We start from the raw sequence: 17,568 nt of genomic DNA, 5'->3' as shown, positions 1-17,568 counted from the left end.
CCTTTCCTGAGGTTGGCCAGTTACTCAGTCAAAAGCATTTAAGGGGCAGCTCGGCGCTGCAGTGGACACAGCACTGACCCTGGAATCAGGAAGACCTGGGTTCTAATTCCACCTCAGACACTCACCATCTGTGTGATCCTGGGCAAGTCACTTAACCCCGACTGCCTCCAAACAAACAAACAAACCCAAAATCCATGTACGAAGCACCTACTATATGCCACATACTGTGTAAAGTGCTAGGGATATAAAAAGAGGTCAAAAGCAGTCTACAAAACAGGACAAACCATGGCTCAGACAGTGTAGGTTCCAAGGCAGAGCTCCGGCAAGCCCAGCTCATCAGGACTTCTGAGGAGCTTCTGAGGAGCCTGTGTGTGCTGCTGCAGAAATCAGTAACAATATTAACTGGAAATTCTATAGTGCCATAAGGTTAGTAAAGCACTTTCCACATATCTTATCAATCCTTATGAGGCAGAAGCTAGTCTCAGCCCATTTTACAGGAGAGGAAACTGAGGCCCAGAGAAGTTTACTGATTCATCCAGGACCACACAACTAGTGAGCATCTAAGGTGGGACTGGAATTGGGGTCTCCCTTCCCCCTCCCTCCCTCCTTGAGAGCACCACAGAAAGGGGCTGATGGTGGGGAGGGGTGGAGAGAGAGGGACAGAAACAGAGACAGAGAGAGACAGAGAAAGAGAGAGAGACAGAGACAGGGAGAGAGAGAGAGAGAGAGGCCTTCTCCCAGAGGAATGAGGCCCTGCCAGGTGACTCGTGGGCCCAGGCAGAGGTCTCCTGAGGGCAGAAGAGGCCCAGTGTCCAGAACACTCAGAGGCCTCCTGCCCCGGACCAAGATAAGCTCCTCCTAAATGCAGGATGTGGAGATAAAAGACGGCTTAAGGGCCTTTCAAATCTAAGCTGAGAGGAATCATTCACAATGAAGCCCAGGATAGAAAAGAAGAAGACAGAATGGACAGTTTCCATCCTGTATAAATTAGAAGGTTTTATATGAATAAAGCCAATGCAGCTCAAATCAGAAGGGAAAGTTAACTGGGAAAAATGTGTCCCACTCTCTCTAACAATAGTCACAGCTCCAAAATAGATCATTATATTCAAATTTAGGACAAATGACCAAAGGATATGAGCTGGCACTTCTCAAAGGAAGAAATCCAGCCATCAACAATGTAGAGAAAACCAGCTCCCATTCATTCATTCATTGATAATTAGGGAAATACAAATGAAAGTAATTCACAGGCACCCATCAGATTGGCAAAGACCATAAGCTCGCATTTAAGGTTAGGCCGAGGGAAGACGGGCACTCAATGCCCTGGAGCAGAGCAGAGGCCTAGTCTGGGCCCAAGCCCCCAGAGGCACTGAACTGAGAGCAGCCTCCCATCAGTCCCCCTGCTCCCAGGCCCATGCCCCAAGAGAGTCAAGAAAGAGCCTGAGGACATGCCTACACAAATGCCCCTGCTGCCCCTCAATCAGAGCAGATTCAGAGGAGCCTGGATCGAGGACCCTAGGGGAAGTGAGAACCAGTGGAAAGGCTTCTGCACAGACGCCCCACCCCCAGCTACAAAAAGTCCTCGCCCCAAAGGCCCCCTCAGGTGGGTGGATGGCCACAGTCATGGGCACAGTCTACAAGTGCATCATTGTGTTAGTTCACCTGTATTTGATGAGGGTTTGGCTTTGCTTTTTTAATTGGGTGGGGGTGGGGGGGAACCAGAGAGAAAACAAATGCTTGTTAACTGAATAAAAGACATTGAGAAAGCAAGGGCAAGGGCTAGGGCTAAGGGCTCTGGCAGAGCCTGGAAGAACTGTCTCCAAGGGTATGGCTGGAGAGGCCAGTGTGGGGCCAAGGGGGACCCTGCTCCCTCTCTGCTGGATGAGCAGGGCTTTGGGGAGGGCCAGGCAGGAAACTCACGGGCTGAGCTGTCCGGCTGGAGGTGCTGAACCCTCTCCTGTAACCGCTGTTTCTCTGGCACCAAATAGACAAGCTGGTTCTGAGATTCCTTACAGAAAAATGCAAGCGATCTTTCACTGGAGACGTTCCGTATTTCCAAACTTTAGCCAATTGCTTCCAAAGAAGCCCTTTACCCCTCCCCTGAAAACAGAAAGCAACACAAAACCAAGCCCCCAGCCCAGGCCCGAAGCAGAGGCCTGGGCTCTCTAATGAAGCCTGGAAAAGCCAGGCCAGCAGAGGCTCCAGATGCCAGCTGGGCACAGCCAAGCAGGAAGCCCTTCCCCGTCCCTCCCTCCACATTCCTGGCACTGGGGGCTGGTATGGAGACCTGGAGCTGCTGCTGAAGTTGTGTGATCTCCAGGACCCCCAGGTCACACTGCTTGTCCAGGATGTCCAGTTCGCTCTGCCGAGTCTGCTTTCTCTCTCTCATATCCTCGAGTCTCCCTGAGATTTGCTGATGTTTGCCATTCTGTCCAAAGGCAGAGAGAGCCAATAATTAGGGCAGGAAAATAGTACAAGGAACCTTCCCCAGAAGAAGAGAGCATCTTGTAGCTAAACAGGAAAATGCCAGTTACAGACCTGACATGTCAGGCACCAGTCAATAAGCATTTATTAAGCAATTCTGTGTGCCAGGCATTGTGCTGAGCACTGGGGATATGAAGAAAGGTAAAACACTGTCCTTGCCCTCAGTCTAACGGGGGAGACAACACACAAACAAATGGGTACAAACAATACAGGGACAGCCTCAGCTGGAGGTGATCTTGGCTGGGACCTGAAAGAAGCCATGGAAGCCTCTTACTCATCTGTCTCCCAGGACAAGGCAGCCTTACTCCTGACCAAGGCTGACCCCTCCGCTCGCTCAAGAGATCCCCTGCCATCTGGCTTCCTCTGCCACCCCCCTCCCTCACTTATCTTCAGTCTCTCTCTCTTTACTGACTCCTTCCCCACACCCAGGTCTCCTCCATCCTGAAAAAACTCTCCCCTGACCCTTCCACTCCTGCTAACTAAGGTCTTATTTCTCTTCTGCTCTTTGTAGCTAAACTCACCAAAAGATCGTCTATACTAGGGGCCTCCGCTGTCTTTCCTCACTCTCTTTAACCCCTTGCAATCCAGTCTCCCACCTCATCCTTCCACCAAAACTGCTCCTCCAAAGTGACCAGCCAGATCCAATGGCCTTTTCTCCATTCTTTTGCTCCCTGACCTGCCTCTCTACAGCCACTGACCCTGCTGGTTCCTCTCCTCCTGGATCCTCTCTTCTCTCTAGGTTTTCAGGACTCCCTCTCTCCCGGTTCTCTTCCTCCCCCTCTGAACGCTTCTTCTCAGTCTCCTTGGCTGGGCTCTTCTCTAGATCCTGCCCACTAACCATGGGTATCCTTCAGCTTCTGTCCTGTGCTCTTTTTTTCTCCCTCTAGACCATTTCCCTGGGGGATCTCCTCAGCTCCCATGGATTTAATGACTGTCTCTGGACTGATGATTCTCAGATCTCTCTGTCCTGCCTGCCCCAGTCTCTCTGCTGACCTCTAGTCTCTCATCTCCAACTGCCCATCCAGTAGACTTCTTAAGCTCAACACATCCAAAACAGAGCTCATGCTCTTTCCCCGAAACTCCGCCCTTCTGACCTTCCCTGTGACTGAAGAGGGTAACTCCCAGTCCTGAAGATCCCAACTTAGAAGTCATCCATTACTGCTTACCCTCTCTTATCCCTCATATCCAATATGGCACCAATGCCCATTTGTTTCACCATTGCAGCATCTCTTGAATATGCTCCTTTCTCCTTCTGGTGCTACCCCCTGGGTCCATTCTCTTATCACCTCACACCCTGACTACTGCTCAAGTCTCTCCCCAGCCGATCATGCCACACACCCCCACCCCCATCTACTCTGTAAACTCCAAGAGCTCCCTGTGGTCTCCAGGAGCAAATGTACAATGCTCTCTTGTGCTTTCAAAGCCCTTCATCACCTGCCCCCTCCTACCTTCCCAGTCTTCTTACACCCCCCTCCCCATGATGTATGCTCCAGTATCCCCCACCTGGCTGCTCCTCAAACAACACCCTCCATCTCTGGGTTCTGGGCATTCTCTCTGGCTCTGTCCACTGACCTCTATGGCTTTCTTTCAATCCAAACTGAGTCCCCACTAAAAGCCTACCTCCTATTATAGGAAGGCTCCCTCCAGTCTTCTAAAATCAAGAATCTTCCCTCTGTTAGTAATTTCCTATTTTGCCTGTAGAAAGGTTGTTTTATAATGTATTTGTCTGCCTGCTGTCTCCTCCATTAGACTGGGAGCTCCTTAAGAGCAGGGAATGCCTTGGGCTTTTGCATTCCCAGTCCTTTGCCCAGTGCCTGGCACATTGTAGGTGCTTAATAAACATTTCTTGACTGAATGATTGGTGATGAGGAAAGAGCATTTCAGGCCTGAGGGTCAGCCCATGAAAATGCCTGGAGCTGGGAGCTGGGGTGAAAGCTGGAAGGGGCTTGTTTTGGAGCTCCCTGGACTGCCCCCCAAACGTGGCCTCCCTCTTTGCCCCCTTCCCCCACTGCTCCTGACTCTGCCCCTAGGGCCAAATCAAGCAGAGTGAGGCCCTCCTCCAATACTGGAAGCCAGCTCTCCTACCATGCTAAATGTCCTCTCCCCCAGTTCCTTCACCCTATCCTGCCATGTAACCAAAAAAGGCATCAATGAAAAGCAAATGAGAAGCCTCAGATGCCACAGAATTCCTGAGCCTAAATCTCCATCGGCCTGTACTTGGGGGCCTGCCCAGATTCCCCTAGGTGCGAGGAGATCTTATCACCTAAACCAGCAGCTGCAGGCCTTGGAGGTGAGGGCTGACCCTGTCATGGGTCTCTTTAAGGGCCAGCCCCACCACTGCTAAGCTCTCACCAGCGCTTCCAGCTCGAGGTGCAGACCCTTCTTCCTCGCTTGCAGCCGGACAATTTCTTCCTGTTCCCTATTCCTCTGACTGAGAAGCTCCTGTCGGCGAATTCTCTCCCACTCCAATCGCCGCTGACGCTCTAACTCTTGTTTAGCAGCCTGTTAGAAAAGAAAGGAACAAAATGACCGAGACGACAACAGTGACTGACGGACAATAGGGCGTGAAGCCCTTCACACCGCAGACCTCAGTGAGCCCAGAAAGAACAGGCACCCTAAGGTCACACCATAAATAATCTATAGCAAGAGGCTGAGTTCTTAATCAAAGGAGAAAAGAAATAATTTTGGTTACTTGGAATTGGAACCTCTTTGCATGAACGAAATCATTCCAGACAGGACAAAAAGAGAAAATGTGGGATTGGGGGGAAAAATCTTTGTAGCCAAAGTCAAATAAGGGTCTGCTATCCATGATATTTAGGGAAATAAGACAAATATCAAGTCCAAGATCCATCCCCTGTGGACAAGCTATTGAAAGAGATGAACAAACAGCTCTCAAAAGAATAATTACAAGTTTACACCCCATGAAAGACTGCTCCAAATTGCTAATCAGAGCTTTTCCTTCACACCCAGCAATTCAGCTAAGATGACACAAATGGACAAAGTCAATGCTGGAAGGGCTGAAGAAAAACAGGCACCTGACATACTGTGCATGTAGAACTGAACACAGGGCCAACCACTCTGGAAACCAACCTGGAATTAGAAGGGTTCAGAATGTCCAGAGATACCAGGTCTGACCACAGAGCACCAAAGAAATGAAAGAGAGGAAGAAGGGTCCACAGAACCCAAAGCAGCCCTGAGATGGCATGGGAGGCCCAGCTGAGACTTTGGTACCCAAACTCTCCAGCTTCCTTGGCTATAAAACATTCATGTTATTAGCCTCATAGGATCTGGAGCTGAAATGGCCCTCACAGAAGGTCTGATCCAGATGAGGAATCTGACACACCCAATGAGATGAAGCAACTTGCTCAATGGCACAAAGGCAGCATGAAATAGATGAGAGGAAGTAGGGTAAAGTGGCACCCTGGATGTAAGGTCCAGAGGTAAGGAAACAAGCATTGATTAAGCACCTACTGTGTGCTAGGCCCTGGACTAAGCACTTTATAAATATGATCTCACTGGATCCTCACAACAACCCTATGAGGTAGGGGCTATTATTTTTTTTCTTTTTTCTTTTTTTACAATTTTATTTAATATTTTAGTTTCCAACATCGATTTCCACAAGATTTTGAGTTACAAATTTTCTCCCCATTTCTACCCTCCCCCCATTCCAAGATGGCATATATTCTGATTACCTAGTTCCCCAGTCAGCCCTCCCTTCTGTCACCCCACTCCCTCCTAACCCCCTTCCCCTTACTTTCTTGTAGGGCAGGTTAGATTTCTATGCCGCATTCCCTATATATCCTGTTTCTCAGCTGCATGCAAAAACAACTTTTTTTTTTGAGAATCTGCTTTTAAAACTTTGCATTCCAAATTCTCTCCTCTCTTCCCTTCCCACCCACCCTCCCTAGGTAGGAAGGCAAGCAATTCAACATAGGTCACACATGTATCATTATGTAAAACCCTTCCACATACTCATGTTGTGAAAAGCTAACTGTATTTCCTTCCATCCTATCCTGTCCTCCTTTATTCAATTTTCTCCCTTGACCCTGTCCCTTTTCAAAAGTGTTTGCTTTTGATTACCTCCTCCTCCTATCTGCCCTCCCTTCTATCATCCCCCCTTTTTATCCCCTTCCCCTTACTTTCCTGTGGAGTAAGATACCCAATTGAGTGTGTATGTTATTCCCTCTTCAATTCTGATAACAGAAAGATTCACTCATTCCCCCCTCACCTGCCTCCTCTTCCCTTCCCACAGAACTGCTTTTTCTTGCCACTTTTATGTGAGATAATTTACCCCATTCTATCCCTCCCTTTCCCCTATCTCAGTATATTTCTCTCTCAACCCTTAAACGTATTTTATTTTTATAGATATCATCCCTTCATATTCAACTCACCCTGTGCCCTGTCTATATGTGTGTGTGTGTGTGTGTGTGTGTGTGTGTATTCCCTTCAACTACCCTAATACTGAGAAAGGTCCCATGAATTACACACATCATCTTTCCATGTAGGAACATAAACAAAACAGTTCAACTTTAGTAAGTCCCTTACTAAATCTCTTTCTTGTTTACCTTTTCATGCTTCTCTTGATTCTTACATTTCAAAGTCAAATTTTCTTGAAAGTCCTCTATTTTATTGAAAATCCATATTTTGCCTTGGAGCATCAAACTCAGTTTTGCTGGGTAGGTGATTCTTGGTTTTAATCCTAGCTCTTTTGACCTCTAGAATATCATATTCCAAGCCCTTCAATTCCTTAATGCAGAAGCTGATAGATCTTGTATTATTCTGATTATGTTTCCACAATATTCAAATTGTTTCTTTCTGGCTGCTTCCAATATTTTCTCCTTGACCTGGAAACTCTGGAATTTGTCTACAATATTCCTAGGAGTTTTCCTTTTGGGATCTTTTTCAAGAGGCGATCAGTGGATTCTTTCAATTTCTATTTTACCCTCTGGTTCTAGAACATCAGGGCAGATTTCCTTAATAATTTCTTGAAAGATGATGTCTAGGCTCTTTTATTGATCATGGCTTTTAGACAGTCCAAAAATTTTTAAATTATCTCTCTTGGATCTACTTTCCAGGTCAGTGGTTTTTCTAATGAGCTATTTCACATTGTCTTCCATTTTTTCATTCCTTTGGTTCTGTTTTATAATATCTTGATTTCTCATAAACTCACTAGCTTCCACTTGCTCCAATCTGATTTTTAAGGTGGTATTTTCTTCAGTGGTCTTTTGGACCTCCTTCTCCATTTGGCTAATTCTGCCTTTCAAGGCGTTCTTCTCATTGGCTTTTTGGAGCTCTTTTGACAGTTGGATTAGTCTATTCTTTAAGGTGTTATTTTCTTCAGTATTTTTTTGGGTCTCCTTTAGCAAGTCTTTGACTTGTATTTCATGGTTTTCTTGCATCTCTCTCATTTCTCTTCCCAATTTTTCCTCTACTTCTCTTACCTGCTTTTCCAAATCCTTTTTGAGCTCTTCCATGGCCTGAGCCCAATTCATATTTTTCTTGGAGGCTTTTGGTGTAGGCTCTTTGATTTTGTTGACTTCTTCTGGCTGTATGTTTTGCTCTTCTTTGTCACCAAAAAAGGAATCTAGAGTTTGAGTTTGAGTCTGAGTCTGAGTCTGAGTCTGAGTTCGTTTTTGCTGCCTGGTTATGTTCCCAGTCAGCTACTTGACCCTTGAGCTTTCTGTCAGTGTATGACTGCTTATAGAATAGAGAGTACTTTGTCCCAAGCTTTAGGGTCCAAGCACTGCTGTTTTCAGAGCTACTTCTACTCCACCATCACCGCAGGCTCTGTCACGGCAGTGCTCCTCCTACCCCAAAAACTGCCAACCACAACCACAGTCGATATCCAAGCAGGGCACAGCAAGAGAACCTTCTTTTGTGCCCACAAAGTGCTCCTTTCAGTCCCTCTCTGATCTGCTGCTAGATTCCTCCCACCGTGTGAGCCAGGGACTTGGGAAGCAGCTGATGCTAGAGCTCTGGAAGCAGCCTCAGGAGCTTCCTGCTGCTACCACCACCAACGCTGCACCACCTCCGCCACCCCCAGGGCTGGTGATTGGACCAGTCTCAACTCAATCCCGCAGTTTCCCACTAACCTGCTCTTTGGCGTTTGTGGGTTGAGGGTTCTGGTAACTGCTGCAGCTCAATGAGGCCTGTTTCAGCTGGCTGACTCCTGGTCTGGTCTGTCCTGGTGCAGCCCACACTGGGCTGCACTCCACTCCCTTCCTGGCGACTATCCAGGCTCTCCTGGGCTGGAGACCTGTTTCCCTCTGCTATTTCATGGGTTCTGCACCTCTAGAATTCGTTCAGAGCCATTTTTCACAGGTGTTTGGAGGGATTGGGGGAGAGCTTCAGAAAGTCCCTGCTTTCCAGCTGCCATCTTCAATAGCACTAGGGGCTATTATTATTGCAACTATCAAGAGTTGAGTTGGAATTCCAACCAACACTTGGTGCCTATGTGACTTTGGGTCAGTCTTCCCCTCTCCGGGCCTCATCCTCTGTACCTCCTCCCAGATCCCTCGCAGCTCAGAATCCAAGTCCCTATGATAAGTGGTTTCTTCAGTCTTCTCAAGGACTAAAAGCTTGCCCAAGTCCCTTCCAGTGCTCTGGTACCGGGGCACCAACTGCCTCTTGGACAATTCAAATCATGGCCTGTCCACACCAGAGAAATGCTTTTCCAGAGTCAGCCTTCAGAAGGAAAGCCTCCCTGAATTTATGCCAGTTTGAGGAATAGCCAGGAGGCCAGTGTCACTGGACTGGAGAGTATGAGTCGGAGAGTGAGGTGTAGGAAGACTGGAAAGTGAGGAGGAAGCAGGTTATGATGGGCTTTGAATGCCAAACAGGGCATTTTATATTTGCTCCTGAGGGTGACAGGAAGTCACTAGAGTTTTTTGAGAGTGTGTGTGTGTGTGTGTGTGTGCATGTGTGTGTGTGTGTGTGTGTGTGTGTGTGTGTGTGTGTGTGATATAGTTGGACCTGCACTTTAAAAGGAAATTCACTTTGGTGGCTGGAGGACAGACTGAAGTGGACAGACACTTGAGGCAGGCTGACACCCCCCACCACCTCCCCCATTGAGTTATTGCAGTAGTGAAGCTGTAAGGGGATGAGGGCCTGCACCAGGGTAGAGGGCAGGATCAGAGGACAGAGGGGGGCATATTGGAGATGCTGCAGAAGTGAAATCAACCAGAGATGATGCGGAGGTGAAATTGACCAGTGATGCTGGAGAGGTGAAACTGAGAAGTCCTGGCAACAGTACTAGCTCTTCCAGGGCAAGGACTGCCTCTTGCCTTTTTAGGCATCACCCGTGCCTAGCACAGTGCCTGGCATACATTCGGCACTCAATCAACACTTACTGACTTGACATGAGGCTGAGATTGCAAAACCTAGTTAGGAGGTAGCTTAATAACGTCTTCCAGATCCGAATGCATACAGATAGGCTTAGGAGAAGGTGGCCTGGCCCTGGCCCTCCTCCATGGGCACCAAATCCCACAGTTTACACTCATCAAGAGGTTCCTCCTTGGTTACCACTTGATAACCCATTAGTTATCATGCACAAAGGACCCTAAGTCCTCAAGGGTAAAAACAGCCCAATAAGGCCAATAAAACTAATTCTAAGTTCCAAAAGGAAGTAGATTTGGGTCTCGTGAATACGCCGGATGAGTATTTTCTTAGCATCATCAAGTGTTACTGACCGACAGTGGGTTGAGATCTGGCCTCTAAACCAGCAGACACCGGGTGGGGGGGGGGGGGGGTCTCAGGTTCTTCTGCCTTGGTCACATCCTGGCTGAGGGAACCTGGGCAAACGCCTCAACTTCTCAGGACTCCCAGGCAGACCACCCCTCTCTGAGAGTGAGTAGGACAAAGGAGGACCCATGTGGACCGTCCTCTGCACCAATCTCATCCACCCTCAATCAGTGACTCTTCCTGACTGCAATAGGGTAAGGCACACATAATTCACTGTATAACAGAACTGAAGTGAGAGCACCGGCCCTGGAGTCAGGAGGACATGAGTTCAAATCCGACCTCAGACACTTGACACATGTACTAGCTGTGTGAGCTCGGGCAAGTCACTTAACCCCAACTGCCCTGCCAAAAAAAAACCAAAAAAAAAAACCCCAGAACTGAATTCTCATCTACAGAAGGAAGACATGGAGACTTCAGCTGGCCTCCATACACCTTTGCTGACTGAGCAGGGGGAGGAGCCTTCCTTGAGTAGGGAGCCTTACAAACTAGCAGCAGACAAAGGCAGGCCTCTTTCCCCTGGGCAAGTGTCCTGGGTGTGGCTGGCTAGTTGCGGGGCCCCTATAAAGGCCTGGTTGGGAATAGTAGGGAGGATCTGAAGGTTGGGGGCGGGAGGATTTCATCTTGGAATTTCTGGACACCAAAAGGAGAAGCAAACACTGGGCTCAAGGAAGGGATGATGATTTCTTGACCACAGCTTTAAATAAAGGTGAGAATGCCAAGTATAGACGGAGGGCTACTAATGAAGGCCAGTTCACCCGACCTTTACCTCCCCTTTTGCATGAGCTCTCAGCACCCTTCCCCAAGCTTCCTGCAGCAGCCTTTTCTAGCTGGCCTCTCTGCTGAGGTCCCTCTCCCCTCCAGGAAAGCAGACCCAAAACCTCCCAAGGGGTGGATTTCCCCTAAGTGCACATGTAACCATGGGGGGGTCTGGCCCTGAGTCTCATCCCAGGCTCAGCAATACAGCTATATTCTCTTGGCCATTCCTCGCCTCTATGTACCTTTGCACTAACCGTGCCTCATGCCTGGTCCACCTTCCTTTCTCGGCCTTCAACACAGCTCAAGCACCATGCTCAGCATGAAACCTTTCCTGTGAGTGCTCACTACCAAGCCACCTAGGACTGTGCCACTCTGTGCACATGCTTGGGTCTGTTTTTCTATATACCCACTATGTCCCTCCTCAGAAGGCTTGCTCCTTGCACAAGAAGGGATTGAATCATTCTTGGTACATTTATTTCCAGCACATAGCACAGTGTCTGATGTGTGTATGTATATACACACACATATACATATATGTAAACCCACATATATGTACAGAGAAAGAGAGGAAAGGGTGCACAGAATCTTAGCAAATGCTACTGACCCCTGAGAAAGGGTTTGGCCAGAGTCTTCTAACTCATTAAAGACCAAAAAACAAAGTAGAAAGGAAAAAAAATTACCTGGCCCTCTACTAGGTTAGAGACCTGGTTGTAAGAAGACCCGACCCAGGGCCTCTGATGTCTACAGACAGTCTGTGAGAACCTAACCAAGGAGGTAACTGGACCTCGTGGGTGTCCCTGAGACTTGGAGCATGAGGAATACTCCTTGGTCCAAAAATGGACAAGTACAACGTGGGCAGACGAGAGGGGAGGGGATCCAGGAAGCCCAGGTGGAAGAAGACCTGCAGGGGCAGAGATGGACCACAGACCACAAGGGGCAGAGCCCCGGCCTGGCCCAGAGGCCCACCCAGGCCCACTCTCAGAGGGCTGCCTGCCCAGAGCAGAGTGGCTAAGAACTTCTGGACCCTCCCTGGTGATAATCTCATGCCTCAAAAAAGTAGAGGAAAATGCTAATGCCTGAGTGGGGAAAGTGAACACTTTGAGAGGGAGAACCCGAGTTCCCAGAAGACAGAAGTCCAGGTACCAGAATCCACCACCAGGAAGGAGAGGCCCTTCTCAAGAACCAAGTCCTGTTATGGAAAAGAGAAACGACCCCGAGAGGAAAAGGGGACTGGTCCCAGTGAATGACATGGGTGACAGATCGGGGAAGGGGGTGACAGAAGATGACACCCACACCGGTACAAGAAGTGAGCCAGCCCCACACTCTGGTCTTCCCCCCTTCCAAGTGCAGACGGCCTCTCATCTGTCCCCCATTCCCAAGTCCGTGCTTGGTCTCACAAAATACTCAGGCACAAGAGTGAGGGCAGAGGCAGAGAGAGACTCGCCTCTCAGCACACTGTCTGTCTTCTCTCTCAAGGAGAAAAAGCCCGAGCGACCCCTGGGATGAGCAGGAGGGCAGGAAGGGCCCCAGCTCCTCTGGCTGTACTGTCTTCTTGGTCCCCAGAAGCCAGTAGGACTTCATCAACAACAGGTCAGCCAGAGTGACCTCATTCTCCTCTAGTGACAAGACAATGCTGGATGTGTTGTTTCTCATGCTGCCCCTATGGAAAGATGGTGAGAGGTCTCCACTAGAAGGCCCCAAGGCGTGCTTGGCCCTGTGCTCTTCACTAGTTTTATCAATGGCCTCGATGGGGCCACCCCAGAGCCTTCTGTGAAGTATGCACACGGCACAAAGCATGGAGGGAGACAGAACACGCCAGAGGACAGATAACATGATGGGATGACAGCTACCATAACAGACTCATTTAGCCTGGGCTCATTCAAGGATGTCTCAAGTACTTGATAGGGATAGACATGGGATCCTGGTGGATGGTGAACTCAAGAAAGCCTCCCAGGAGATGTGACAGCAGCCTCAAAGCAGGCAGCACCAGGACGGGGGCCCTGGCCAGGCCGCACAGACCACAGATGTCCTCAGCTCTAGGCTTCCCACCTCAGAGAAAAGGGCTGGGGCAGTGGGGCTGAGGGGATGCCAGTTACAGAGCAGCTTTGAGAAACTCAGCCTTGTCCAAGAGAAGGCTTGGGCTGAGATGCCGGAGTCAGCAAACATGGGAAGGGCTGTCTGGGCTGGAAGAGGGCAAAGACCAGGAGCAAGGAGAGCAGATTTAGGTGAGAGTCCCAGCAAACCTCCCGTCAATGAGAGTGGCCCCAGGTGGGATCGGCAGGTGAGCAGCTCCTCCCCTGGGAGGGCTTTAAGCAGAGCTCAGACAGCCAGAGAAGGGTGGCCTCCCACTCCTGGAATCTGAGGCTCTGGGCTCTTGATCCAACAAGCCTAGCCACCCTGATGTAGGGTTACCCAGCTTAGCCTGTCGTAATTCAGGGTTTCCTTCCTAAGCCAATAAACAAAAGGAGAAAAGAATCATCACAGCCACGCATACAAGATCCACCCATGGCCAGCCTGCATCCTGGATGCTAAGCAGTCAGTATCACCCAGGAAGGCAGCACAAAGACCCTGGACCAGAATCTGCTGAGGAGAGTCTGAGACCTGAGGAAGGTGGAAGGGGTTGGAGAGGAAAAGGGATGGAGCAGAAATGACCTGGAGATGGAAAGGGCCAGAGTGTGAAGGGACTTGGAATGCTAGCAAGGCAGCCCAACCTTCCAGTTCACAAAGGAGGACCTGAGGCTTGGGGGGCAGTGGGTGGTGCTCATGGGCAAACAGACTAAGAGGAATTTGAGTCCAGCTCCTCCTAGGCCAAGCCCAGAGGTCATGCCACTGCATCAACTCTGGTGACTTTGAGCTAGCTTCCCCGTAACTAGGCCTCAGCCCCTCAGCCACACTAAACGAAGGCCCCTCCAGCTCCGATGTACCGTGACCTGCTGGGCTCAAGGAAGCTTTGTTGCCACTATTAGTCAATCAGTCAGTCAATCAAAATCTATTAAGCGCCTACTCTGCGCCCGGCGCTGGGCATGCAGAACAAGGCAAAAGGCAGTCAGGCCCTGGGTACTGATCAGCTCCTGTCACCAGAGCAACACCAGGAGGCCAAGCCCCAGGGAGAAGAAGCCCCCATGCGGCCCTGGGTACCGATCAGCTCCAGCGGCCAAGCCCTAGCAGTAGGAAGCTCTCGCACAGCCCTGGGTAACGATCAGCTCCCATCACCAGCGGGAAGGTGCCAGAGCAATGCCGGGAGGGCAAGCCCCAGCGGGAGGAAGCCCCTGTGCGGCCCTGGGCCCATTACCTCCCGTCTCTCTGCGTCTCTCCTCCTCTCCTCTTCCCTCTGCCTCTCCAGCTCCCTCTGCTTCTCCAGCTCGAGCTGTCGCCTCCACTTGTGTTCCTGGATCAGCCGCTGCTTGAGCTCAAGCTCCTCCTTCTCCTTCTGCGCCTTACGCTCAGCCTCGCGCTGCTGCTGCTCTAGCAGCACCTGCCGCCGCTTCTCCAGTTCCAGGTTTCCTCGCTCGTAGTTTGCTTTCCGCTTGTCCTCAAAGGTCACTAAACAGGTGACACTGTGGTGAGTGCCCAGAAACCCCCAGCTCCCGAGCCTCCTTGTCTCTCCCTCCTTAGGGACAGGGGACCCTCCTTGGACAAGAAGGATGCTGGCAGAACGGATCTGTCCGAGAGGGAAACAAGGACCTGAGTCAGGCTGCAGCTTTTTTCTGGATTTCTCTTCAAATGCCCAACTGCCAGGGCTGGGAAGCTAGTGGGGTCCATGTGGGCACAGTCTGATGGACCTCCCCCTCCAACATGGGCACCTGCACAGGCCCCTTTCTCCAAGCTGCCTCAGAGACTCTCCTGAGACCATGGGGGCCTCATCTGCCACACATGGGCCTCCAGCAGGGTTTCACCTAGTCCTGCACAGAGACTTAAACACATGGAAACCCCCCAACGTGGTCGTTTCAGCACAGAACATGACTCAGACAATTCCCTGGTACCTGGTAACTTTTTCTGAGGTGGCTCTTCTTGGGTTCTCTCATGGCAAGGCTGAGTTCCATTAAGGGAATCAACAGGTTTTCCTCCTCTAGAAAAAATTAAAGGCAGTTGGGAAAGCTCTCTGAAGTAGAATTTTTTGGAAAGCATTATGGGCTGAGTTTCTCAATAAGAAAGTCCACTTTAGCACTGAGATGTTCAGAATCAGGGATCTTTGAAAGGCAGAACACATTCACGTGCCCAGTCATTCCGAATATTTCTTAAAACTTTCACCCTCCCTTCTGCCTGCACAGATGCTCCCTCCCCCAACCTGGCAGTACACAATGCTCTTCTTTCCAGGTGACTGACCAGTGCTCACATTCCTTGGCTTGCTCCCTCTCTGCCCATTCTCAAAAGGTCCAGCCCTTCTCTCTGCTCTGACTTGAGGGACTCATTTGTCATCAATATGCACACAGACAATCCTGCCAGCTCTGTAGAGAGGCCTCCTCCTCTCTCCTAAACCTTCCCCCAACATTCCCCTCATTTCCTCTCTGGGGAAGAGGCAGATTCAGAACACACATTTTCCTGTTTCCTCTTCCCTAGAGGAATGAAACTATCACTCGGGGAAGTCAAGACAGAATGGGCCAAGAGAGCCCAGAAGGCAGATGTCGAGGGGCACGCAGACTGCCCCCAATGATATTTCTGTTTCTGCCTGATCTCCTCTTCTCAGGGAAAGGAAAGGAGGTTACTGGCCCATCTCCGGAATCACAGAGGGTCAGCTCACAGGGCATCCCTCCAGTGACAGCCCGGACAACGGCTATGCAGTCTCTGCGCCTCCAGACTGGTTGTGCTTCTCATCTCTTTAGGTCTCAAAGATGCCTTCAAGGCCCCATCCACCTCTCGGCAGTGGGGACTCTCGTTAATCTGGCTAGCTTCTCCTCCCTGGTGCAGTGGTGTGCCTGGACATATGAGACTGTGGGAGAAATGGCAAGCTTCTTCCTTCTTTGGGGTCCTGGCTCCCTCTCTCTTCCTTCTCCCTACATCTAACCAGACAGCTCCACACAGGTTCCTTCCTCCAGCTCTGCATTTTACCAAGACACCTGCAAAATGGGACTCCCAATCTTCCATCCCTCCTCCTGATTTTCCAACTTCTGCAAATAGCACCACAGCAATCACCAAGTCACCCACCCTCAAACTTTGGGTCTCTTTCCCCCTCATCCCCCACAGCCACTGAATTTCCAGTCTCTACCCACATGATCTCTACAATTTCTTTCACAACCTCCTATCCTCTAGGGGGTGCAGAGCTACCAGACAGCAGCTGTATTACTTGTATTGACTGACTGACAAACAAGCATGTTACCCCAAAGGAAAAGCATTTAGCACAAACAAAATCAATGCAGCACAAATTAAGAGAACTAAGTTAACAGGTAAAAAAAGTCTTCAGAGTAAACATCTCTGAGAAAGGTCAGATATCCAAGATATATAGAAAGCTGATAAAACTATATAAGAATAAAAACCATTCCTAAGAAAAAAGTGTCTAAAGGATACAATCAGGCAGTTTTCAAAAGAAAAAAATGCAAGCTACTAACCACCAAATAAAAGAATGCTCCAAATCATAAATCATATAAATTGATATAAAAAAGTTCTACCAGACTGGTAAAGATGACAAATCACAGGAAGCCAAGAATCCTGATGCCTCCCCCCCACCAGGGACTCAGGGTCCAACCATTCTGAGAAGCAAGTTGGAATTATACTCACAAAGTTACTCAAATGGAAACATCTCTGACTCAGCAATGCCACCACCAGGCACAAGCCTCGCCAAGGGAAAGGCCCCCCACGTACAAAAGTGCCCACAGCAGCCCTTGCCACAATAGCAAAGACCTGGAAACAGTGGATTTAAGCCTGATGTAAGAAAATACAAATATAAAAAACCCAGACCAAGCCGGTGGGCTGGCCGGACTCACTTATTACCTGGAAGGGTCCTATTGGGAGCTTGGAAGAGCAAGGAAGCCCCCAGTGAAACCCAGACTCCCGAAGCTGAAAGCTGGCATCCACATCCACTTGCAGAGGATGTAAAACATCATGGGGAACTACCAGAGAGGCAGTCAGCTGGCCAAGGAACCAAGGCCGGGGTCAAAGTCCCAGCCCTTACCCATACTCTGGCTGTGGGACTGCCCCAGCAAGTCACAGCCTGGCTCAACAAGCTTCTGATACGCATCTGTTCTCTACACCCCAAAATCCCTATCACTATACAAAAAGGGAGGGACTCTATAGAATATATCACTCTGTGGCCCCCAGGTGTCCATAGCCCACAGGGGAGGAGCCTTAGAACCTTTCCTCTGTCACTCGCACAACATCCCAACCTCCCGCCACTGGCTGCCTGGGTACACTTGAAGCGTGGTGCCCACCCTCAGCTTGACCTGAGGAGATCTTGTCATCCCCCACATAACTGGTCTCTCATTTGCCCCAATCATGCTATGCCCCCATAGACTGGAGAGTTTTTGACTGCCATTTTGGCTCGTCCCATTGGCCTAACTGCCATTTCCATCAGTGCCACTCTACAATTAGGTCTTATAAGCCTAACAGTGATCGAGCACCCACAAAGACAGATTAAATTAACTTGCGAATTTCTGT

At 49.7% G+C, this 17,568-nt stretch overlaps 1 protein-coding gene across 6 annotated transcripts in view; it reads right to left on the bottom strand.

Annotated features, from left to right (window-relative positions):
• ITSN2 (intersectin 2) overlaps positions 1–17,568 on the bottom strand; it is a 107,642-nt gene that overhangs the window by 49,680 nt on the left and 40,394 nt on the right. For all 6 annotated transcript variants that reach the window (XM_036748825.1, XM_036748820.1, XM_036748821.1 and 3 more), the window contains exons 11-15: positions 14,961–15,046; positions 14,270–14,520; positions 4,834–4,983; positions 2,285–2,425; positions 1,918–2,005 (exon numbers count right to left, since the gene is read on the bottom strand). In XM_036748825.1, the coding sequence (XP_036604720.1) occupies positions 1,918–2,005; positions 2,285–2,425; positions 4,834–4,983; positions 14,270–14,520; positions 14,961–15,046 (716 nt within the window). The remainder of the gene's footprint in view (positions 1–1,917; positions 2,006–2,284; positions 2,426–4,833; positions 4,984–14,269; positions 14,521–14,960; positions 15,047–17,568) is intronic.

The sequence above is a fragment of the Trichosurus vulpecula genome, chromosome 3 (assembly GCF_011100635.1).
Source record: "Trichosurus vulpecula isolate mTriVul1 chromosome 3, mTriVul1.pri, whole genome shotgun sequence".
Lineage (NCBI taxonomy): Eukaryota > Metazoa > Chordata > Mammalia > Diprotodontia > Phalangeridae > Trichosurus > Trichosurus vulpecula.
This window is presented reverse-complemented; position numbering and strand designations above follow the sequence as displayed.